This window comes from Hypanus sabinus (genome assembly GCF_030144855.1).
Source record: "Hypanus sabinus isolate sHypSab1 chromosome X2 unlocalized genomic scaffold, sHypSab1.hap1 SUPER_X2_unloc_30, whole genome shotgun sequence".
Taxonomy (NCBI): domain Eukaryota; kingdom Metazoa; phylum Chordata; class Chondrichthyes; order Myliobatiformes; family Dasyatidae; genus Hypanus; species Hypanus sabinus.
In genome coordinates, this window is record NW_026779002.1 from 148,568 (window position 1) to 173,787 (window position 25,220).

Genomic DNA, 25,220 nt, shown 5'->3' on the forward strand with positions numbered 1-25,220 from the left:
TCCCTGTAGCTCCTGTCTATCACCTCTTAATTTTCTCTAATAAGCAGTAGGTCATCAAGCAGCAGCTCCAGATCCCGAACATGGTCTCCGAGGAGCTGAATCTCGGTTCACCTGGTGCAGATGTGGCCATCAGGGAGGCTGGAGGTCTCCCAGGATTCCCACATCTGATACCCTGAACAAAGCACTAACCCTGCAGACATGCTACCTAATTCTACAGGAATGAAACAAAGAAAGATAGGTCTACTCACCCACTTACTTCACCAAACACACAAACTTTTTAAACCGTTAGCTAATGTGCCCTCTGTTCCCCCGTCCGTCCGGGCCGATTTGCCAAGGGGAGAAAAAGAGTCGGTGCCTCGCTATCGCCTCTTCCCGTTACCGCCTAAGCCCGTTGAGCCAAAGCCCTACACTCTGCTGCCACCCACTCCGCTGCCCGCTGTATAGGGTGGTCATCTTTTTAAACTCTCTGCGCTGTCCTGTGCAGTCTCGCCGTTCTTCTATGCAAAGTTTTTTTTTACACTGTCTTCCTTCAGAATTTAGCTCCCACGCCGCCCTTCTTGTCCCAATCTAAAAACACACCTTCAGTCCTGTATTCATCAGCCTATTCCACACTGTCCACATGAAATTCAGCAAGGCCTTTGATGTCGATGATAAACCACACTTGGAGTATTGTCTGCATTTCCGGTTCCCGAATTTGGGGAGGATGTCATTACACTGGGCAGGAGGCTTCAGGAGGATGTTACCAGGACTGGGGGCCTGGGTTAAAATCAGAGAGTGGATAAGCTTGGGCTATTCAGCTGTAGTGTAGGATGTTCAGGAATGACCCCTTATTGAGGTAAATAATTCATAAGGAGCTTAAATAAAGTTTCTTTTTCCAAGAAATGAGAGTACAGAACCAGATGCCTCAGATTGAAAGTGAGACGGGAAATTTTTCTGAGTGGTCTATCGGGTAACATTCTCACAGAGAGGGAGGTTGGTAAATGGAATTTGCCCTCAAACGCTGAAGAAACAGGTAAAGATAAAATATTTTAAAATAAATTTTGGCAGGTACACAGATGGGAAATGGTTAGAGGGATGGGGGGGGGGGCAAACACACACAAATGGGCCATGCTCAAGAAGACATCTTAGTCTTGCAGATTGATGAAGTGGGCCGTGAGTTCAACATCAATCAAACCCTCCCAGATCATCCTCCTGAGGAATCTCACCCCGGAGTCTGTCTGTGAAGTGTTGATGTGACGTCACGACAGAGGGCAGCTCAGTGCCACAGAACAGACAGACTGGGTAAGGACGGCAGGTTTCAATCCTAAATGGGAATTTGTGCCTATTTCTGTGGCCGTGTGTCACACTCTGATAGTATATCTGTGTGTGTGTGTGTGTGTGTGTGTGTTGATTGTGGTAAATATCCGTGTGGTGTGTATACACATTGAAGGAGAGTGTGCACATTGAGGAATTTGTATGTTACAGTGTGTGATAACATGTCTGGTGTGTGTTGACAATGTGTCACACGTGATTGAGTTGCTTAATGAATAAATGACTGTCTCTGAAGAGATTGGTTTCCAGGTTACTGAGGGAAATAACAACGTACATTGCTGAGGCTCTGACTACAATCTGCCAGTCCTTCCTGTGTATGTGTGTGAGGGAGCTTTGCCAGGCCGGTTATGTTTTGTGTGCTTCTCCCGAGATGAAATCTTGGCCCATGTCAATGCTTGTTGGTGTGTCCGAGCTCATTATCACAATGCTTCAATGTAGTGGTCTGATCACCATAAGACATAGGAGCAGAATTAGGCCGTTTGCCCATCGAGTCTGCTCCGCCATTCAATCATGGCTGATCCTTTTTTTCCCCTCCTCAGCCCCTCTACCTGGCCGTCTCCCCGTAACCTTTGATACTGTGTCCAATCTAGAACCTATCAAGCTCTGCCTTAAATACACACAACAAATTCCACAAATTCACCAGCCGCTGGCACAAATTTCTCCGCATCTGTTTTAAATAGACCCCCCTCTATCTTGAGGCTGTGCCCTATTGTGCTAAACTCCACCGCCATGGGAAACATCCTTTCCACATCTACTCTGTCTAGGACTTTCAACATTCGAAAGTTCTCAATGAGATCCCCCTCATCTTTCTAAATTCCAGCGAGTACAGACACAGAGCTATCAAACGTTCCTCGTATGAGAACCCTTTCATTACTGGAATCATCCTTATGAAATTAACCTTCTGCAATGCCAGCACATCTTCTCTTAGACGAGGAGCCCAAGTTCACAATACTCAAGGTGAGGCTTCACTAGTACCTTACAAAGCCTCAGCCTCACCACTGTGTTCTGCAGAATGACTGCTAAGTCCATTCTCAACTCAGCTCTTTGGGTTTTCTCCCCATTTGAAAAAAAAACCTGCACATTATTTCTACAACCACAGTGCATGGCCGTGCATTTTCCAACATCGTATATCATTTGCCACTTCCCTTCCCATTCTCCTCATCCAAGTCCTTGTCCAGCCTAACTGTTTCCTCAACACTACCGGCCCCTCCACCAATCTCTGTATCATCTGCAAACTTGGAAACAAAGCCATCTATTCTAGGACAAGAGGGTATGAGTTCAGGATTGAAGGATGTCCTTTTAGAACTGAGATGTGGAGAAATTACTTTAGTCAGTGTGTGGAAAATCTGTGGAATTTGTTGCCACCAGTGGCTGTTAAGGCCAAGTCATATTTAAGGCAGAGATAGACAGGTTCTTGATTAGCCAGGATATCAAAGGGTATAGGGTGAAAGCAGGGGAGTGGGGACGACTGGAAGAATTAGATCAGCCCATGACTGAATGGTGGAGCAGACTCGATGGGCTGAATGGCCCTTTTTCTGCTCCAATATCTTATGGTCTATTCCATCAGCTAGATCTTGATATATAGCATAAAATGAAGGTGTCCTAATGCTGACTGCTGTGGAACATGAGTCACTGGCAGCCAACCAGAAAATGATGCCTTTACTCTCATTCGCTGTTTCCTACCAATCAGACAATGTTCTAACCATGTCTGTAACTCTTCCGTAATACCCTGGCCTCTTAACCTGGTTACCACCGTCATGTGTGGCACCTGTCAAAGGCCCTCTGACATTCCAAATATACAACATACACTGCATCCCCTTTATCTATCCTGCTTGTAATCTCCTCAAAGAATCCCAACAGGTTTGTCAGGCAGGATATTCCCTTAATGCAGCCATGCTGACTTGTCCTATCTTGTCCAGTGTCACCAAGTATTCCATAACCTCACACTTAACAATTGACTCCAATTTCTTCCCAACCACTGAGGTGAGGCTAATTGGTCAATAATTTCCTTAATGCTGCCTTCCTCCTTACTTAAAGGGCTAAGTGACATTTGCCATTTTCCAGTCCTCTGGCACCATGCCAGGGTCTAATGATTTTTGAAAGATCATTTGAAATGCCTCCACAATGTCCACCACAACCTCTTTCAGAACACTGGGGTGCAGTTCATCTGGTCTGGGTGACTTATGTACCTTTAGGTCTTTCATCTTTTTGAGCACCTTCTCCCTTGTAACAGTAACTGCACTCACTTCTCTTCCCTCGCACCCTTCAACACCGGACACAGCGCTGGTGTCTTCCATGGTGAAGACTGGTGCAAAATATTTGGTTCATCTGCCATCTCTTTATCCCGCGTTATTATATATCCAGCCTCATTTTCTAGCGGTCCTATATCCACTCTCATCTCTGTTTTATTTTTTTTACAATACTTGAAAAACAATTTGATATTGTTTGCTAACTTGTTTTACAAAGACAGGTGTATAAAAAGGGCCTGAAGGATCATTGGATACCAGAGTCACCCCAACCACAAACTGTAACAGTTGCTAACATCCGGGATACGGTACCGCAGCATAGAAGCCGGGAGCAACAGGCTCCGGGACAGCTTCTTCAACCAGGCCATCAGACTGATTAACTCGTGGGGACCTAACTGGATTTCTATGTTATATTAATCAGCCCGTTGGACATATTATTCATCATTAATTACTATAAATTTCACATTTAGACGGAGATGTACCATAAAGATTTTTAATCCTCATGTATATGAAGGATGTAAGTAATAAAGTCAATTCAATTCAAATCAATTTCTTGTTTATTTTTTTCATCACAATCATTCTTTTAGTTCCTCTCTGTAGATATTTAAAAGCTTCTCAATCCTCTATCTTCCTATTAACTTTTGTTTAGTTGTATGCCCTCTCTTTTGCCTTTACATTAACTGGTCTTCGCTTGTCAGCCACGGTTTTACTATTTTGGCATTTGAGTATTTATTTATTTTTGGAATACATCTATCCTTCACCTTTCTCATTTTCCCAGAAACTGACACCATTGCTGCTCTGCTCTCATCCCTGCCAGCATCTCCTTCCAATTTGCTTTGGCCAACTCCTCTCTCAGACCACTGTAATTTCTTTCACTTCTTTGAAATTCTACAATGTCAGACTTTAATTTCTCCTTATCAAATATCAACTTGAACTCAGTGTTGTTGTGAGCACTGCTTCCTAAGGTTGCTTTTAACTACTCACCTCTGGTTCAATACATTGTCCTTTTTATCAGCCTTTTCTATTTCCAGTTGTAATCTCTAGGCCTCAACCCACTGACTGTTGGGTGGCCTGTATATGACTGCTGTCAATGTCATTTTTACTTTTGCAGTTCCTTACCTCAACCCACAAGATTCATCATCTTCCAATCCTATGTCACATCTTGCTGCTGATTTCCCAGCAGAGCCACACGACCCCCTCACCCGACCTTCCTATACCACTGATACATTGTGTAACCTTGGACATTCAGATCCCAACTACAACCATCCTTCATCCACGATTCCGTGATGGCCACAACATCATACACGACAATCTGTAATAGTGCAACAAGATCATCCACCTTATTTCTCATACTCCATGCATTGAGATATAACACTTTGTGTACTGTATCTGCTACCCTTTTTGATTCTGCATCCCTAATGCACTGATACTCACTTTGCTGGCTGCAATTTTCTCTTCGCATCTGCCTGACTGCATGCTATCTTTTCATTTTACTATCAGTCCTATCTTTTCACTCCAGTTCCCGTGAACCCCCCCCCCCCACCAAATTAGTTCAGACCCTCCCCAACGGCTCTATCAAACCTCTCTGTGAGAATATTGTTCTCCCTCGGGTCGAGGTGCGACCCATCCCTTTTGAACAGGTGATTCCTCCACCAGAAGAGATCCCGATGATCCAAGAACCTGAATCCGTGTCCCCAGCACCATCTTCTCAGCCATGTTTATCTGTCAAATTATCCTGTTTCTACCCTCACCAGCACGTATCACATGCAGCAATCCAGAAATTACAACCCTGGGGGTGCTGCTTCTGAGCTTTCTACCTAGCTCTCCAAATTCTACTTTCAGGACCTCTTTGCTTTTCCTTCCAATGTCATTGTCCCAAAATTTACCAAGATATCTGGCTCGTTTCCCTCCCTCTCTAAAATGCTGCGGACACGATTCGAGGCATCCCTGACCCTGGCACCCAGGAGGCAACATACCATTCGGGTGTCCCGTTCACATCAATAGATTGTCCTGTCTGTTCCCCTGACGATTCAGTCCCCGATCACGACCACTCCCCTCTTCTGCCTCTAACAACAGTGAGAGATGCTGATCCGGAAGGGGAAAGACCTGTGTCAGTCAGAGTCTGCACTCACAGCGCACATGAAGGACTTGTGTATTTTCCTGACAATCCCTGTCACCACACTGATACCTGCTTTTATCCCCTACAATATTATCATCAGTATTAAGTTCCCAGTTCCTCTGGTAGATCCAAACTCATGTCCTGGTGTGTTAGTGCATTTGCCTGGGATTGGAACACAGTGGTTCATCTGCCAGTCCCGTGTATTGGTTGTATTGTGACCCTGTGCTGGTGTGTTCAGGGGTCTGACATCTCCAGCTGACCATGCGACAGTGATGCCTCCCAGCCAGTGGGGTTGATGTGAAATAAACTTCAGTTCCCCTTCAGCCCAGTATTACAGACAATCTTTGCCTCAAATTGGAGCTAAATTGAGCTTCATAAATAAGGAGAAATGAATCTTTGTAAGTTTTACCTCGATTAATAGCATCAAGCGTTTCTCTCAGCACTGTGTTCAACAAATAGAGGTGATCGAATTTTTCAACCGATAGGGTCTCATCTGTCACTGATAATTCCTGGATATCATCATTAATCCTGTAAATATTAAACTGCTGGTTATAAATTACTATTCTGAACTATTTTGCAAATCCATTCAGGGTTTCAGTAAATAGCATGTCCTACCTCCTGTTCCGACGAGCTTCCTCCTGAAATAAATAAAACACAAATCTGATTAGACTTGGACTTACTGTCCACATTCTGAATTTCATCCAATCATTACAAGGTGTTGAAAATTCCCACTCCCTCAATCACTCATACACACAGACAATACAGAACCATGGGGTAAATGACAGGGAAAGTTTCTGAATGTCAGACCATTACTGAGAGGATGAAACTGACAGGGAATCCAGGACAGGCTGTGCATTATCATCTGGATACGACGTCAGGATGATAGGATGGAGGAATTTAAGATCAGTGATGGATTTAATTGTGTGCAGTTGGGGAAAGTACCTCTATTTATGGGGAGATGTAATTCCAGATGGATTTTAACAAATTTCACAAGAAATTTAGTGAAGAGGATGTGGAACTCAGTGCCACAGGAGTGGGTGAAATGGAACAGCAGAGATTGAATGTAATGGGGAGGCTGGATAAACACGTGAGGGACCAGAGATTTTGGGGCACTGTTGCTGGTTGTGGTGAGCAAGTGGCAGGAGGATTGTGAAGCAGGGAAATTGAGAGGAGAAAATGGGCCGAATGGCCTGGTTGTGTTTTGAACGATTGAATGTTCATTTGAATGTTATCTGTAAAAGTAAAGAGACAATAATAGTTTCCCTAATCTGATGGAAACCAGATACAGAAAATAAGTCTGATGTGTGGGTCAAATTCTTTACTCTCACTGATTAACAAAGAGACCCTCACACCAACCGCACCAAACACACTCACAGCCTGTGACTGGAACTGGGTGTTAATGGGAGTTTTAGAAGACACTAAACGTAGAATTAAGGACATAGTCAGCAGCTCTGTGTTATGAACAGAGTAAATAATTTCAGAGAAATGTGCATTCCGTCCTGGGATGTACACAAGTTGTGGAAGTCCAGTTTTGGGACAATAGACAATAGAGAATAGGTGCAGGAGTAGGCCATTCGGCCCTTCTAGCCAGCACTGCCATTCACTGTGATCATGGCTGATCAAACACAATCAGTACCCCATTCCTGCCCTCTCCCCATATCCCTTGACCCTGGGATATATAAGAGCTCTATCTAACTCACACTTGAAAGCATCCTGAGACTTGGCCTCCACTGCCTTCTGGGGCAGAGCATTCCACATATCCACCACCCTCTGGGTGAAAAAGTTTTTCCACACCTCTGTTCTAAATCGCCTACCCCTCATTCTTAAAATGTGGCCTCTGGTTCTGGAGTCACCCATCAGCGGGAACATGCTTCCTGCCTCCAGCGTGTCCAAACCTTAATAATCTTATTATTATAAGACAATAACAACCCTGAATAGTTGCATCAATTGTCTGGTGAGAAACAGTTTACTGCCATTTGTAAATGCTGTGTGTAGGGGCAACACATCTGTTTTCTGTCTGCATTGTATTCTGTGTTACTTGTTTATTATGGTAACTCGTCACGTGAGTGGGGACGTGGTAAAAGCGAAGGGAAAAAGTTACACATCTGTACTTTGTTCTGGGCAGTTTTGAGCTGGGGACGGGCGGATGTCATTCTGTTCTTGACCGCTGTGTTGCAGCTTACTTCACAATGAATTACCCTGAAGTTTCATCGCTTTAAGATTGTATTTTGCTGATGAAGGACTGAAAGTGTATCTTGGACATTTTGAAATGTCATTATTGGAGTGATTGGAGAACCTTGTTCCTCACCTTGAGAAACATCACACTGTCTTTTTGATCCATCTGTTCCTTTAACTTTGAGATTTCCTCCTGAATAATCCTTATATTCTCTTGAATCTCCCGAAGATTTTTCTCCATTGGATTGAGAATCCTCTTCTCTTCTTCCCTGAGTTCCCTGAGTAAGCTCTGCTCTTTCTCAGTGATAATCTGGCGCAGTTCAGCAAACTGGGATGTGATGTGGGACTGAAGGCTGTGTGACTGTTCCTGTCGAATGAAAGGTGAAAATTAATATACTGCATTGCTGTGCTCTGTTTCCTTTTGTCGTTCAGTTCAGTCTGTTAGAGTCCATGCTACTTTTGAGGGCATTCCCGTCAACACCATTCCCTCACGTTTTCCTGAAACCTATTCTCACTTATTGACCCATAAACTCCCATCTGATTCACGCACATGCTCCCCACCTTTACAGGGTTAACAGTAATTAGCCATTCATCCGGCATGTTCTTGAGATGTGTCGGAATCTCTCGTGGTCACAGGGGGAGCATGCAAACTCCACACAGACAGCACCAGAGGTCAGGATCGAACCCAGGGCACTGGAGCTGTGATACTCGGCTATTCTGCATTAAAGGGAGCAAAACTCGACAGTAAAATCAGAAATTCCGCTCAGGAAGCCTCACCTGAACTCCGGAAATCTTCTCTTTCTGTTGCTGCTCCTTTTCCTGGAAGTCTAATATCTTTTTTGTGAGAGAGTCTAAGGAAGATTTTAGCTGATCCTGGAAGTCAGAGAGTGAAGGAAATAGAAACAAAGATGCATCAAAAGAAACAGGTGATCAAACCCGATTATCACACAAAATGCCGGAGGAACTCAGTGAGTCAGGCAGCATCTATTCAGGGGAAATAAACAGTCAGTGATTCGGGATGAGACCCTTCATCGGGACTGGGAAGGAATGGTACAGAAGCCAGAATGAAAAGGTTGGGGATGAGAACCGGCTGACAGGTGACGGGTGAGACAACGTGAGGGGGAACGTGGGGGAGGGTGATAAAGTGAGAAGCTGAGAGGGGACAGGTGGAAGAGGTAAAGGGCTGGAGAAGAAGGAATCTAATACGAGAGGACAATCGAGCATGGAAGAAACGGGAGGAACTGGGCTGTTTGCGGCCCTGAATGGTGACGAGGGAGGAGGTGTCCCACTTGCAGGTGTCAGTGCCAGGAGGGAGATCAGTCGGGAGGAGCGAGTGGATCAGGGCAATACAGTACGTAGAGCGCGATCTGTATAGAGAGCGGAGAGTTCTGGGGTGTGGACGTGGGCTGTTGGATGGAGATTTGCTAGAATCCCGTTGGAGATGGCAACATGTGATGGTATGTAGGACAAAGGAAATGCGTTAAGTATTAAATTAATGTTACTTTTACCGTGTAGATTTTAACAGCTTCTTTAATCGGCCTGAAGCGGTGCTCTCTGTGTTCCTCCGCCACTGCACAGATCACACAGATCAGTGTCTTGTCCGTTACACAAAACAGCTTCAGTTCTTCCTCATGTTCCTCGCAGTGACGTTTACTTTCCTTCCCTTTCGGATACAGGTTTAGATTTCGAGCTTTTTCAGCCAGATTTGCTAAGGCCCGATTCACCCTGAGGGTGCGGTCAGCAATCACCTCTCTACATTCCGGGCAGGAGTTTCTCCGCTCCCTTTCCCAATACCGTGTGATACAAGAGCGACAGAAGTTGTGTCCACACTCCAGTGTAACCGGATCGGTGAAGAAATCCAGGCAGACAGGACAAATTAGCTCCTCGCTCAAACTCTCGGCCGGTCCTTTCGAAGCCATGTTAACTCCCGACACTTCCTGATTCAGAATGCTTTCACTTTCGGGGAGCTAATGATCCCCTGCAGTACTGAGATTGTCCACTACGCGCGCTGTAGTCTCATGGAGTGAACATTATGTTGCTCTCTGTGGGAAGGAATTGTGGTAATTTCCAGATCAGTGGGGGATCAGAAACAGATTAAGCAAGTCAGAACAGAATGAAAACTCAGCCATAGACTGCCTAAGCCCGGATACGAAAGTAGAAGGGTCATGCATGAGGCTAGCAACCCCATCCCATAAAAACCCTGTGTGACAAGAAATGTCAAATGAATCTCCAAAGGCCCCATCCCTGGGATCAGAAGGACCATCCCCGGGATCAGAAGGACCATCCCTGGGATCAGAAGGACCATCCCTGGGATCAGAAGGACCATCCCTGGGATCAGAAGGACCAACCCTGGGATCAGACGGACCATCCCCGGGATCAGAAGAACCATCCCTGGGATCAGATAGACCATCCCCGGGATCAGAAGGACCATCCCCTGGGATCAGAAGGACCATCCCTGGGATCAGACGGACCATCCCCGGGATCAGAAGGACCATCCCTGGGATCAGAAGGACCATCCCCTGGGATCAGACGGACCATCCCTGGGATCAGAAGGACCATCCCTGGGATCAGACGGACCATCCCTGGGTTCAAAAGGACCATCCCTGGGATCAGAAGGACCATCTCTGGGATCAGACGGACCATCCCCGGGATCAGACGGACCATCCCTGGGATCAGACGGACCATCCCTGGGTTCAAAAGGACCATCCCTGGGATCAGACGGACCATCCCTGGGTTCAGAAGGACCATCCCCGGGATCAGACGGACCATCCCTGGGATCAGAAGGACCATCCCTGGGATCAGACGGACCATCCCTGGGTTCAGAAGGACCATCCCCGGGATCAGACGGACCATCCCCGGGATCAGAAGAACCATCCCTGGGATCAGACGGACCATCCCCGGGATCAGAAGGACCATCCCCTGGGATCAGAAGGACCATCCCTGGGATCAGAAGGACCATCCCCTGGGATCAGACGGACCATCCCTGGGATCAGAAGGACCATCCCTGGGATCAGACGGACCATCCCTGGGTTCAAAAGGACCATCCCTGGGATCAGACGGACCATCCCTGGGTTCAGAAGGACCATCCCCGGGATCAGACGGACCATCCCTGGGATCAGAAGGACCATCCCTGATATCAGACGGACCATCCCTGGGTTCAGAAGGACCATCCCTGGGATCAGACGGACCATCCCCGGGATCAGACGGACCATCCCTGGGATCAGACGGACCATCCCCGGGATCAGACGGACCATCCCCGGGATCAGACGAACCATCCCTGGGTTCAGAAGGACCATCCCTGGGATCAGAAGGACCATCCCCTGGAAGACGATTGAGGTCGTGTGGTGAAAAAAGAAGCCAGGGCCGATCAACCCGGGCCCTGGATTGGGGTCTCTGGCGAGCTGCTGTTGGCGACCTGTAGGCGTGATGGGCTGAAGGAGAAGCAGAACAGAAATGAAGCCGGAGAGATTAGCCCGGTTCAGTCTGTAATGTAATGTGCTGTAGATTTCTATGTTTCTGTATGAACTCCTAATCTTCTAAAAAGGCAAGGATCAGGCATCCTGACTGACCATCAAATTCTCTGATTGTATTCCTGTCTGCATGAGAATGGGCAATTTCTGTCTTTAATCAACCTGTGACTTGGCTCAATTTGTTCTTTGGTATTATTTCAAGTCCTGTTCATGTCCCACAACACTGCAAAGAGCACTTGTTCCTACATGTCTAATTCTGGAGATGTTCTAATTCCTTGGATTCCCTCCTCCTAGCTGATTGACAATGATAAACCCATTGATGGCAATGGCACTTTTGTGATGTGAAAGCCATAACTCAGCTGGCATCGAGGACAAAGCTGTTTTGCATCCATCTTTACCCAGAGAGAACTAAATCTGACGGAAGGATTATTTTTGCCATACAGCACTAAATGACATTTTTACTGATTGGAAGGGAGACTTTTCATCCAAGATTAACTCGGAAATATATTTTTGTTCCGAGTTTCTAATCCTTGCATGTATACAGCTGGACCTTGGCAATGTTTGAGAGAGACGTTCGCTCACATTTCCTCTGACTGTACCGGGACAACGCTCGCAGAGTCACGCATGGCTGCCTCTTTACCCAGAAGGCTCCACGAACGAGAAAGCTGTCAGTCCGCCATCGAAAGATCTACGATGCGCATGCGCCGCAGAGATGGCGGCGGCTCCAGCGCTCATCAGCTGAAAACTTACCGGGACCCGGGTACGGATCGTGGGGCTGAGGAAGAGAGCGGGCCGGGGCTGTCCTGGGATGCAGGACCAGTGCGGCAGGAGCTCACAGTAATAACCCTTCAATCGCGTTTCAGACACCGGAGATTAAATCCCGCCCGGAGACCCTCCTACCTGCGGCCGGTCCTTCTGATCCTCTTGTCTACTGAGCGCACGCGCAATATTCGGGATGGCCTCCGACCTCCGCGCATGCGCATGCGAGTAAACAGGAGGAGATCTGCAGATGTGGAAATTCAAATCAACAGACGGGAAATGCTGGAGGAAAATCAGAGGGGCCGACAGCAACTTTGGAGAGGAGAGAACGGTCGGCGTTTCAGACCAAGACCCTTCTTCAGGACTGGAAAGGAAGGGAGGGAGTAAGAATGTGAGGGAAGGTGAGATGATAGTGTGAACAGAAACGTGGACAGGACAGTTCTTTGTGGGTCTCCAGTACCACTCATCACCACTTCCGGCAGAGAACCACCGGGTGTGCAAACTGGGTTCTGTCTGTCAGGAAGGCAGTAATCCAGGAGTCAGTGAGTTTCTCTACGCCCATCCTTTGCAGCTTGTTGCACTGAAGACGCGACTGGATCGTATTGAAGGCACTAGCGAAATAAAAAAAAGCAATTCTCACAATACCAATGTGAGTGAGCTCGTTGCAACAGGTAGATTATGTATCCACAACCGCATGAGATTGGTAGGCAAACTCTAGAGCGTCTAGGGTAAGTCAGGACCAGCCTCTCGGTCACCTTCATCACATGAGATGTGAGGGCAATTAGTCTGTCGTCATTAAGTTCAGATGGAGTCGCCTTGTTGAGCAAAGGTACCAAGCAGGAAGTCTTCCACAGCACCGTTTATTTTTTCCTGACTCAGTCTCAGTTTGTAAAGGTGAGACAAAATACCAGAGAACAGACTCACACAGGCCTTCAGTGTCCTGGGGCTGATACCGACAGGGTCAGCAGATATAGTCTCTCTGGCTGTCTCCTACTCTGACCTGCAGTCACTGTCAGACGGGTCAGCAGATGTGGTCTCTCTGGCTGTCTCCTACCCTGACCAGTCACTGTCAGACGGGACAGCAGATGTAGTCTCTCCGGCTGTCTCCTACCCTGACCAGTCACTGTCAGACGGGTCAGCAGATGTAGTCTCTCCGGCTGTCTCCTACTCTGACCTGCAGTCACTGTCAGACGGGTCAGCAGAAGTAGTCTCTCCAGCTGTCTCCTACCCTGACCAGTCACTGTCAGACAGGTCAGCAGATGTAGTCTCTTCGGCTGTCTCCTGCCCTGACCTGCAGTCACCGTCAGACGGGTCAGCAGATGTGGTCTCTCCGGCTGTCTCCTACCCTGACCTGCAGTCACTGTCAGACGGGTCAGCAGATGTAGTCTCTCCGGCTGTCTCCTACTCTGACCTGCAGTCACTGTCAGACGGGTCAGCAGAAGTAGTCTCTCCGGCTGTCTCCTACCCTGACCAGTCACTGTCAGACGGGTCAGCAGATGTAGTCTCTCCGGCTGTCTCCTACCCTGACCAGTCACTGTCAGACGGGTCAGCAGATGTAGTCTCTCCGGCTGTCTCCTACCCTGACCAGTCACTGTCAGACGGGTCAGCAGATGTAGTCTCTCCGGCTGTCTCCTACCCTGACCAGTCACTGTCAGACGGGACAGCAGATGTAGTCTCTCCGGCTGTCTCCTACCCTGACCGGTCACTGTCAGACGGGACAGCAGATATAGTCTCTCCGGCTGTCTCCTACCCTGACCAGTCACTGTCAGACGGGTCAGCAGATGTAGTCTCTCCGGCTGTCTCCTACCCTGACCTGCAGTCACTGTCAGACGGGTCAGCAGATGTAGTCTCTCCGGCTGTCTCCTACCCTGACCTGCGGTCATTGTCAGACGGGACACTCCAAGCTACTCACACTCTAAGATGGTGCTGCGCTTGTGACAGCTTGTTGCTGCAGCTCCTACGTTTTGCCGTTTTTATTTGTGTTCTGTGTGTCATCCTGGATTACTGTGTGTCAGGAGTGGACAATCCCATGTGCTGGAGATTTTGGAAAGCATCTGTTGGATAAGTCATCGGCACCCAATGGGATGTACCCCAGGACACTGTGGAAAGTGAGGGAGGAGATTGCTGAGCCTCCGGCGATGATCTTTGCATCATCAATGAGGACGGGAGAGGTTTCAGACGATTGGAGGGATGCAGATGTTGTTCCCTTTTCCAAGAAAGAGAGTGGAGATCGCCCAGGAATGTCACAGGTTACAGCGGGACATTGATCGGATGCACAACTGGGCTGAGAAGAGGCAGATGGAGTTGAACCCAGAAAAATGTGAGGTAGTTCATCTTGTATGTCAAATATGATAGAAGAACGTAGTATTAATGGTAAGGCTCTAGACAGTGTGGAGGATCAGAGGGATCTTGGGGTCCAGGTTCACAGGACACTCGATGCTGCTACGGAGGTTGAATTTGTGGTAAGGAAGGTACGCGGTGCATGAGTTTAAGAGCTGAGAGGTAATGTTGCACCTGGTCAATATGACCCTGGTCAGACCTCTCTCTGATTACTCTGCTCATTTCTGGTCGCCTCACTACAGGAAGGACGCGAAAACCATAGAAAGGGTGCAGAGGAGATTTGCCTGGATTGGGGGAGCATGCCTGATGAGAATCGGTTGAGTAAACCCGGCTTTTCTACTTGGAGCGACGGAGGATGAGAGGTGACCTGATAGAGGTGGACAAGATAATGAGAGGCATTGATCATGTGGATACTCAGAGGCTTTTCCCCAGGGCTGAACTGGCGATCACGAGTGGAGGTATTCTGAAGTTGCTTGGAAGTAGATACAGAGGAGATGTCAGGGGCCTGTGTTTTTTACGCAGTGTGTGGTGAGTGTGTGGAATGGGCTGCCGGCGACCGTGGTGGAGGTGGAAACGGTAGGGTCTTTTCAGAGACTCCTGGACAGGTACATGGAGCTATGGGCAAGCCTAGGCAGTTCTACGATAAGGACATGTTGGGCTCAGTGTTGTGCTGCAGATTTTCTTTGCTTCTGTGTTCTGTCACCCACCTGTTGCAGCGAGCTCACTCCCACCGGAATGATGCTGGTGGCATTGTGAGAATCATCACTTTAAATCGCTCTAGTGTAATCCGTCCGCGTCTTCTGAGCAAGAAATTGCAAAGAATGGGTGTAGACACATTCATTCTCTCCTGGATCACTGCCTTCCTGGCAGACAGAGCCCAGTTTGTACCGCTCGGTGGTTCTGTGCCTGAGGTGGAGGTGAGTGTCACTGGAGCCCCACAAGGGACTGTCCTGTCTCCGTTTCTGTTCACAGTGTACACCTCAGACTTTCAGTACAACTCTGAGTCTGGCCACTTGCAGAAGTTCTCTGATGACTCTGCGGTAGTTGGGTGCATCAGAGATGGGCAGGAGTCGGGGTACAGAGGACTGGTGGGCACGTTTGTGGAATAGTGAGGAAGGAATCACCTGCTGCTGAATGTGACCGAAACCAGGGAAATGGTGATTGATTTTAGGGGGAAGAGGACAGTGATGAGTCCTGTACACATTCTGGGAGAAGAGTTCACTGTGGTGGAGGACAATTAGTTGGGTGTTCACCTCGGGTAAAGACATGACTGAAAAACCAACAGAAAGGTTGTTTTCAAGAAGGGGATGAGTAGACTTTGTCTTCTAACGAAGCCGAGATGCTTGAATGTGTGAGGCAGGTTGGTGTAGATCTTTTTCCAGTCTGTTGAAACGAGTGCCGTCTTCTTTGCTGCTTTCTGTTGGAGGAGCAGCATCGGTGCAAAAAGACAAAATAAACTCATCAGGAGACATGGATCCATTCTTTGATAAATTTACCGATTATGGACAATCTGTCATATCCTCTCCATGACCTACCCGACAGGCAGCAGAGTCCCCATCCCACTTTCTAACAGACTCACTTAACCCCGCCCTCTCAAGCATAGTGACAGAGATTGTTTCTTACCAAATGCAAGAGTTCATCTTTCTGCGATAGGTGAACACACATCTTAGTTCAATAATCCCTGCATTATTATTTTATGCAATATTATTGCATATTGGTACAGTATTACTGTATATATTATTATTCTCTACTTTCTTATTTGTAAAGCCTGCACACTGTTAAGTGTGTTTCTAAATGTTGCTGCTGTAACGGAATGAATTTCCCACTCGGGATCAATAAAATAATATTATTCTCCAGCCCTTTATCTCTCTCACACATTAACTTCTCAGCTCTTTACTCTCCCCGTCTCCCGGTTTGCCCTATCACTTCATCTCCCCCCACATTCTGACTCCCTCCCTTCCTTTCCAGACCTGAAGAAGGGTGTGGGTCTGAAACGCCGACTGTTCTCTCCTCTCCATAGTTGCTTTCTGCCCCCCTGAGTTCCTCCAGGTGTTGCTTTGGATTTCCGCGTCTGCAGATTTTTTATCCTGTTTAAACCAATGCGCATGCGTGGGCGGCACAGCCCGTCGTGAACATTGCGCATGCGCTCAGCAGACGAGAGGCTCTCGGGGATCGGACGCAGGTAGGAGCGGGGCCGCGGGTGGGAACTTAATCACCGGCGTCTGAACCGCGATTGAAGAAAAATTACTATAAGCTCCGTACACACTGGTCCCGCACCTCAGGGCAGTCCCAGTCCTTTCCGTCTCTCTCAGCCCCACGATTTACCCGAGCCACGGGGAGTTTACGGCGGTTGAGAGCTGGCGGCGCCGCCATTTCTCCGGCGCATGCGCATCGCTGGGTCCTTCGATGGCTGATGGACAGGTTTCTCCGCCGTGGTGTCTTCTGGGTAAGGAGGCAGCCATGGTTGACAGGCCAGCGTTGTCCCCATAGAGATTGTCCCTAACGCAGCGACTTCCAGCCATGCAAATCCGAGGATCAGAATCTCGGAACAAAAATATAGTGTCCAGTTACTCTCAGATAAAGAGTCTACCTCCCAGTCGGTGAGAATGTCAATTACTATTGTATAGCATAAAAAAATCCACCGGTCAGCTTTAGTTCTCTCTGGGTAAATAACGATATGAAACACCTTTGTCCTCGATGACAGGTGAATTGTCGCTTTCACATCACAAAATTGCCACACTCCAATGAGAGTAACTACTGCCCACCCCTTCATAGTCATTGGCATTGCCATCGATGGGTTCATCACTGTCACTCAGCTGGGGGGAGGGGATCCCAGTAATTAGAAAATCTCCAGGATCAGACATGTAGTAACAAGTTCACTTTGTCGTGTTGTGGAACATGAACTTGAAATAATACCAAAGGACAGAGACAGACTGAGCCAAGTCATAGTTTGATTGAAGGCAGAAGTAGAGCCCTTTCTCATACAGACAGGAATACAGTCAGAGATTTTGTTGGTCAGTCAGGATGCTTGATCCATGCCTTGTTAGAAGATGGGGAGTTCACATATAAACACAGAAACATAAGTCTGCAATTCATTACAGGCCCTTCGGATGACGACCTCATGCCGACGATATAACCGACTCTAGAATCTACCCAGAGTTTCACTACCAAATATCCCTCTATTATTCCCAGCTCCACGTACCTACCTAACAGTGTCTGAAAAGACCCTTATTGTATCCACCTTTACCACCGTCGCTGGCAGTGCATTCCATGTACCGAACAGTGTCTGAAAAGACCCTTATTGTATCCACCTTTACCACCGTCGCTGGCAGTGCATTCCATGTATCTGCCACTCTCTGTGTGAAAAACTTACCTCTGGTATCCCCCTTGTACCTACTTCCAAGCACCTTAAAACTATGCCCCCTCATGTTGGCTCGTTCAGCCCTGGGGAGAAACCTCTGGCTATCCACACGATCAATGCCTCTCATCATCTTATACAACTCTCTCAAGTCACCTCTCATCTTCCATTGCTCCAAAGTTTACTCAGCCTACTCTTGTAAGGCATGCTCTCCAATCCAAGCAACATCCTTGTCAAACTCCTCTGCACCCTATTTAGAGTATTTTTTCCTGTAGTGAGGTGATCAGAATTGAACACAGTGCTAAAAGTAGGGCCTAACGAAGGCCTTTTATATCTGTAGTAGTACCTCACCACTTTTGAACTCAGTCCCACGGCTGATGAAGGCCTTCTTAAAAACATTGTCCAGCTGCGTAGCAGCTTTGCATGAACTATTGACACAGAACCCACGATCTCGCTGCTCCTCCAAACTGCCAAGAGTCCTATCATTAATATTGTATTCTGTCTTCAAATTGGACCTACCAAAATGAACCACCAGGTTGAACTCCATCTGCTTCCCACAGTCACCTTATGTTCTCACCACAGACTAAAATCTCATCAGAAAAACTGTCCTTCACCTATTGATGTCCTTTCAAATATTTTTACAGTTTTGAAATGGCAGAACACTTGTGCATGGGCTGTCTATTTACGGATATATAAGGATTGGCCAAATATTTTCTTTGCAAGACCGACACATCTATTGTCAATTCTTGGAGATGAAGAATTATCTCATCCCAGCTGGAAATGTGTTTTGTGTCTGAAATGAAGTTTTCTGTTGTAACTCAGTGTTATCCACTGGAACCGGGGTGCTGAGAACACACCAGCATTTGTTCACTGGAGATCAGTTCTTCTACTGCATTGATTGTAGAAGGGATTCAAACATCTGACTGTCTGAATTGCCAGATGATTGATCGCAGTGAGATATCGTTCTCCTTCTCTCAGTGTGGGAGGGGATTCACTCACAGCCTACCCACAGACACACCAGTGAGTTCACAGTGAGGAGAGGCCATTCACCTGCTCTGTGTGAGGGAGGGGATTCACTCACAGCCTACCCACAGACACACCGGTGAGTTCACAGTGGGGAGAGGCCATTCACCTGCTCTGTGTGAGGGAGGGGATTCACTCACAGCCTACCCACAGACACGCCAGTGAGTTCACAGTGGGGAGAGGCCATTCACCTGCTCTGTGTGAGGGAGGGGATTCACTCACAGCCTACCCACAGACACACCGGTGAGTTCACAGTGGGGAGAGGCCATTCACCTGCTCTGTGTGAGGGAGGGGATTCACTCACAGCCTACCCACAGACACACCGGTGAGTTCACAGTGGGGAGAGGCCATTCACCTGCTCTGTGTGAGGGAGGGGATTCACTCACAGCCTACCCACAGACACACCGGTGAGTTCACAGTGAGGAGAGGCCATTCACCTGCTCTGTGTGAGGGAGGGGATTCACTCACAGCCTACCCACAGACACGCCAGTGAGTTCACAGTGGGGAGAGGCCATTCACCTGCTCTGTGTGAGGGAGGGGATTCACTCACAGCCTACCCACAGACACGCCAGTGAGTTCACAGTGAGGAGAGGCCATTCACCTGCTCTGTGTGAGGGAGGGGATTCACTCACAGCCTACCCACAGACACACCGGTGAGTTCACAGTGGGGAGAGGCCATTCACCTGCTCTGTGTGAGGGAGGGGATTCACTCACAGCCTACCCACAGACACGCCAGTGAGTTCACAGTGAGGAGAGGCCATTCACCTGCTCTGTGTGAGGGAGGGGATTCACTCACAGCCCACCCACAGACACACCGGTGAGTTCACAGTGGGGAGAGGCCATTCACCTGCTCTGTGTGAGGGAGGGGATTCACTCACAGCCTACCCACAGACACACCGGTGAGTTCACAGTGAGGAGAGGCCATTCACCTGCTCTGTGTGAGGGAAAGGATTTGCTCAGTTATCTCAACTGACTGAACATCAGTGTGTTCACACTGGGGAGAAACCGTTCACCTGCTCAGATTGTGGAAAGGGATTCACTCGGTCATCAGGCTTTAAAGTCCATCAGCGAGTTCACACTGGGCGATGCCAGTCACCTGTTCTGATTGTGGGAATGAATTCGCTCAGACATCTCAACTGACTGAACATCAACTGTTCAGACTGTCGGAAGGCATTCACACACTTATCCATGCTGCAGAGACAGTGGTGGGTTCACACTGTCGTGAGGGTGGTCACCTGCTCTAACTGGGATAGGTTTCAATCAGTCATTCATCCTTGTGTCCCCGTACCGATCTTTGACCCAACGTGAATTGGAGAGATCAGAAGCTTGAGAGGACGTAACTCACTCAGGTTCACCAATGGAGTATTAAAGGCAGTGGTTCAGGGCAGGTTATTTTTGAGCTTTCAACAGTGGCCACTCCACAGTTAGGATGGATTATCAAGAAAACCTTTATTAGCAGGAGCAAGTGGAGCGGTCACTGTTGGAGTGGACAGAGTTGGAGCGGAGACTTTGAGGCTTTAATTCTTTGAGGTTTCAGTGGGGAGACCAGTCAGTCAGAGAAGGCAAAATCATGATGGAGGTAGAATTTTTTTTGCCCCTTTACATTTTCTTAGTTGAAACAGTGGAGATGACAGGCGGGGTGGTTGAAAGCTGCTTTGTGGAATGTGGGAAGGCAGGGGACCCTCCTGTGTCCCTGATAACTACACCTGTGAGAAGGGCATCCGGCTTCAGCTCCGAACAATCCACATTACGGAGTTGGAGCTGGAACTGGATGAACTCCAGATCATTCCGGAGGCTGAAGGGGTGATAGGTAGGACATTTGAGAGGTATTTGCACCCAAGGTGCACGGCACAGGAAACTGGGTGACAGTGAGGAAGAAACTGGACTCTCTGTCTCCCCCTGTGTCCATCACTCTGAACAACACAGGTATCACTTTAGGTACAGACGGGGATGGGATGACCTGGATGACCTGGCAAAGGAAAGTCACAGCATTAGGGGCTCTGGCACTTAGCATGGCTCTGAGACTGAGAAGGGAAGGGAGGAGACGAGGTGAGCTGTGGTGATACGTGGCTTGTTAGCTCTGGGAACTGACAGGATGTTCTGTGGGTGAGAATGAAATTCCAGGATGGTGTGTTCCCTCCTGCATGCTGGCATCTGGGTCATCTCAGGTTGAGTGTTCAGTATTCCTCAGGAGGGTGAACAGTGAAGTTCGTGGCCCATGTGGGTTACAATGATATGGGCTGGTAGAGTAACGAGGTTAAGTTAAGGGAGTTCAGGGAGTGAGGTGCTAATTGAAAGGGCAGCTCCTCCGGGCCTGTGATCTCAGGACTGCCATCTGTATGATGTGACAGAAATCAGAAGATTATACAGTTTAACACGTGGCTAAAGAGTTGGTTCAGGAGGGAGGGGATAAGATTTTTGGATCATTTGAGCTTGTGAGGATTGCTGTGTACAGAGGAGTGTGAGTGTGTAGGTAGGGACAGCACATCACTAACGGAATGTGACTGGGCACACAGGTCTCTCTGTCTCTCTCACAAACACATCAGTGGAGTGGGAGGGAGGGGAGTGAGAAGGGGAAGGGGAATGAGGAGGATGGAATTAGGACTCCTTCACAAAGTCTCACACTCACCCAACCCTCCCCCTCTGGAATTGGTCCCATTCCCTCCCCCAGGTTGGGGGTGAGCATTGAGTTACCTTGCCAACAAGAAAAGGAATTGTTCGATAACTTCTGCTTAACACGTTTTGATAACGAATTTACGTTGAACTTGAACATTGAAATATACTGTTGGTAAAACATGTACTGATGGGAAATGGTCTCAGTGAAGGTCTGAGAGTGGAAAATGAACCGGTGTTCAGCCCCACTGCTCCGTGCCAGATAAGAGCCCCTAAATGAGTCTGTCCAAGTGTCTTTTATTTCCCTTCTCAACCCCATTCCCTGCCCTCTCCCCATGACCTTTGATGCCTTTACTAATCAAGCACCGATCAACCTCTGTTTTAAATGATGACTTGGCATCTGTGCCGTCAGTGGCAATAAATTCCACCGGCCCCTCATCTACTTAAATGCATGCTGTCTGGTATTAGGTATTTTGACCCGAAGATTTAAAATGGCAGCTATCTACTCTATCTATATCTCTTTTAATCATCAAGCTGTATCAGGTCACCCTGAGCCTTCTCCACGTCAGAGAAGCAGCCCAAGTTTGTCCGAACTCTCCTTACACAGCAGCTCATGCCTCTAATCCAGACAACATCCTGGTGAACCTCTTCTGCAATCTCTCTAAATGCTTGATCTCTGCTATCGGACGTTTTGACGCAGAAGGTTAAAAGTGGCAGCTCTCTACTCTGTCTATACCTCTGGTAATCTGATCAAGGTCTCTCAGCTCACCGTGAGCCGCCCCCACACCAGAGAAAACAGCCCAAGTTTGTCCGAACTCTCCTTACACAGCAGCTCATGTCTCTAATCCAGACAACATCCTGGTGAACCTCTTCATTGCCGTCCTAAACCCAGCGGAGTAATAGGCTTTAAGTAAATAAATGGTGGGTAGTTGATCAATAAGAGTGTCAAAGGTGACGGGGCAAAGGCAGCAGAACGGGGTTTAGAGGGGTAATCCAACAGTCGTGATCGAATGGTGGAGGAGACTCAATGGACAGAATGAGTATTTCAGTTCCTATGACTTGTGGTATTGTGGTGAGATGGCGAAGCGGTGGGGAGTAAGGTGAGTGTCAAGTCAAACTTGAGTTTCTAGAAAGCATTGGGACCTAGAGGCAAAAGAAAATAATATTTATATGGTTAAAAGCAAGAACAAGAATTTACTGATAGACCAGACAGAACCTACTGCCTGAAACAGTTTGGCGGACCCTGCATCATCACGCCGGCAGTCCGAGAGCAGCGTTGGAATCTGCGGTAAGATGCCGAACTTTAAATAACTGGAGACCGTTTCATGGAAAAGAGCACCGCTGTCACTGCGTTTGAGTTAACTCCGACACGGGGCCCACCGCGCGCAGGCGCTTCTTGGAGATGACGTGGGGCTTAAGAGCTCGCGAACCTTCGAGAGAGTTCGCCCGGTCGGAGGCCATAACGGTTCAGTAGAGAAACGGAGGTGCAGGTCCGAATTCGTCTTCAAAATCCGAGAGGCAGCCAGTTTTTCACCTTAACCTTAACCTAATGACAACTTATGACAATTTTTATGACTTATGACTAAGAACTAACGGAACTATAAAACTGCCGCAGTTGCGAAAAATATAAGGAAAAGTTGTTTGGTCATTGAGTGGAATCCGGTTAAAAACCTTCAGGAAGGGGCATTCAATCTCTTTCAAGTGGGGAGGCTGCACATGTTTAAAAAACAGAACAAGAACTCCGACTTGACAGTGAAAAACTGGTTGACAGTGAAAAGGCAAACACGAGGAAATATGCAGATGCTGGAAGCATCTGCCACACACACAGCGCTTCTCCTTATAGATGCTGCCTGGCCTGCTGCGTTCCACCAGCGTTTTGTGTGAGTTGACAATGAAAACACTGCTTTACAGTGAAAATGCTTCTTGACAGTGGGGGAAAAAACTTTTTGACCGGGAAACTGGAGGACCAGGAAACAGAAATCTGGGAGCCTTGAGCTGGAGCAATAGCAGCAATAACTTGAAATCCTCAAAAAGGAAAAAAATCAAGTTGAGATAAAACAACATCAAAGCGCCATTAAAAAGTTGTACTTGCCCTTTCACCTGTGAGCAGCCTGCAGGCGGAATCAAACATAGCTGATCAGGCTATTGGGAAATCAGTTGAGCAACTCGAGGTAAAGCGAACGACAGCAAAATGAGTGTGAGTTGAAACTGAAGGAGGTCAGAAGCCTAATCCAGGAGATTCTTTGGAACAACTTTGGAAATTTTGAACTGTTCACAGCACTACAAGCAGCAGAGGATGAATGTGAAAACGTCGCTGCTGTACAACCCGATGGCCACCAGGAGGCGTATGACTTCATGCATAACCACCTGCAAGGACTGGTACAGACAGCGAAGGAGGTGCATGGTCGGTGGAAATGATGGATCCCGCCAGGTGAACGGAAGCACCTTCTGCGTCGCCTAAAGTGGCTCGAACTCCACAACACCAAGTTGGTTTCCAAGAAAGAAAGGAAAAAGGAGGATGCTGAAAGACTAACACCAACGGCGTTGGGCTTTTCCTCCAATGTTCCCACGCCAGCCATCAGTCTGAAACCGACGGCCCTTCCCAAGTTTACTGGCAGAAAACGTGATTTTCACAGATGGAGAAAGGACTGGGAAGCACTCCAGAGGCAGGGAGAGCCGACCTGTTCAAGAGCGGTGATAAAGATTCAACTACCGGACAGTTTTGACTACAAAATCAGAAGAGACCTTCGCCTCACTACTTATCACACTGCAGATGACATCTTCCGTGTTCTCGAAAACCGCTATGGGAATCGAACGTGCATTGCTGTTGAAATAGTTACAGAAAATGCCAGAAATCGGCAGCCACTGTAAACAGTGGAATTAATTCAAACTGTGGAGAAGGCACTTCAAGACTTGAGTGGCCTTGGAGACACGGGTGCTGTCAAAAATCCGCTGGTGACAAGTTCAATTGAAAGTAAACTTCCAGAAACTCTCAAAAAGGAATGGCTGGTCTATGTCGCTGACAGGGGAAATGCCGTGGCACCAGATAATCGGTTTGACAGTCTCTTGGAATTCCTCAACGAGCGAGAGAGCGTATATGAGCAGCTGGAGCAGCTGAGGGATGAAGATCCGAGTAGAAGAGAAACCAGGGCTGAGCCAAGTCTACCAAGTCGGGCGACGACCATGCTGGGTGTGTAGTCTGCGGTGATGGAAAGCACAAAAGGAAGCTCCACTTTTGCAAACAGTTTCGAGCTCCAAAGCTACGAGAGAAAAAGGCTGCAGTAAGAAAGGTGGGGGCAGTAAGAGGTGTCTCGAGGTCCATGATGACTGTTCATACTATAAACCCGCCTGTCTGTGTAAAGACCAAGACTGCAAGGATGAGCGTACTCCCGAGCATCATTACTATCTGTGCCCCAATGCTGACATAAAGAAAAGCAGCGCAGGTCAGGAAAAGAGCAGTTTCGGTCCAGAGGAAGATAAAGGCAGGAAGAAATATAGAGAGGATCAAGAGGAGTTCTTCAGCAAACTTGCACCGGAATTGGCCAAACGGTGTTGCGATGTATTTTCAAACACTGCATCCAGAGCCTTCAGCACTGTGAAAGATAAGCCGGGCCTTCCGGTGGAAAGTGGATTGTAAGAGATGCCGGTGAATATGATGCTTCTCGAAGTCACAGCTGATGCTGGACAAAAAATCGGGACGTTAATTGACTTGGCTTCAGACAGCAATTATACAACCCAGAAGGCTGCAAGTAGACTGAACCTCAGGAGTGAGGAAATCACTCTCGTCGTCCATGGGGTTGCGGGGA

General features: G+C 47.9%; 1 protein-coding gene across 1 annotated transcript in view; it reads right to left on the reverse strand.

The window, feature by feature from the left end:
• Nucleotides 1–9,836, reverse strand: part of LOC132385868 (nuclear factor 7, brain-like) — a 31,989-nt gene extending 22,153 nt beyond the window's left edge. Inside the window, exons 1-5 of the mRNA XM_059958102.1 lie at nucleotides 9,360–9,836; nucleotides 8,629–8,724; nucleotides 7,985–8,218; nucleotides 6,292–6,314; nucleotides 6,086–6,204 (exon numbers count right to left, since the gene is read on the reverse strand). Coding sequence (XP_059814085.1) covers nucleotides 6,086–6,204; nucleotides 6,292–6,314; nucleotides 7,985–8,218; nucleotides 8,629–8,724; nucleotides 9,360–9,770 — 883 coding nt within the window. The 5' untranslated portion in view covers nucleotides 9,771–9,836. The remainder of the gene's footprint in view (nucleotides 1–6,085; nucleotides 6,205–6,291; nucleotides 6,315–7,984; nucleotides 8,219–8,628; nucleotides 8,725–9,359) is intronic.
• Nucleotides 9,837–25,220: the final 15,384 nt, after the last annotated feature.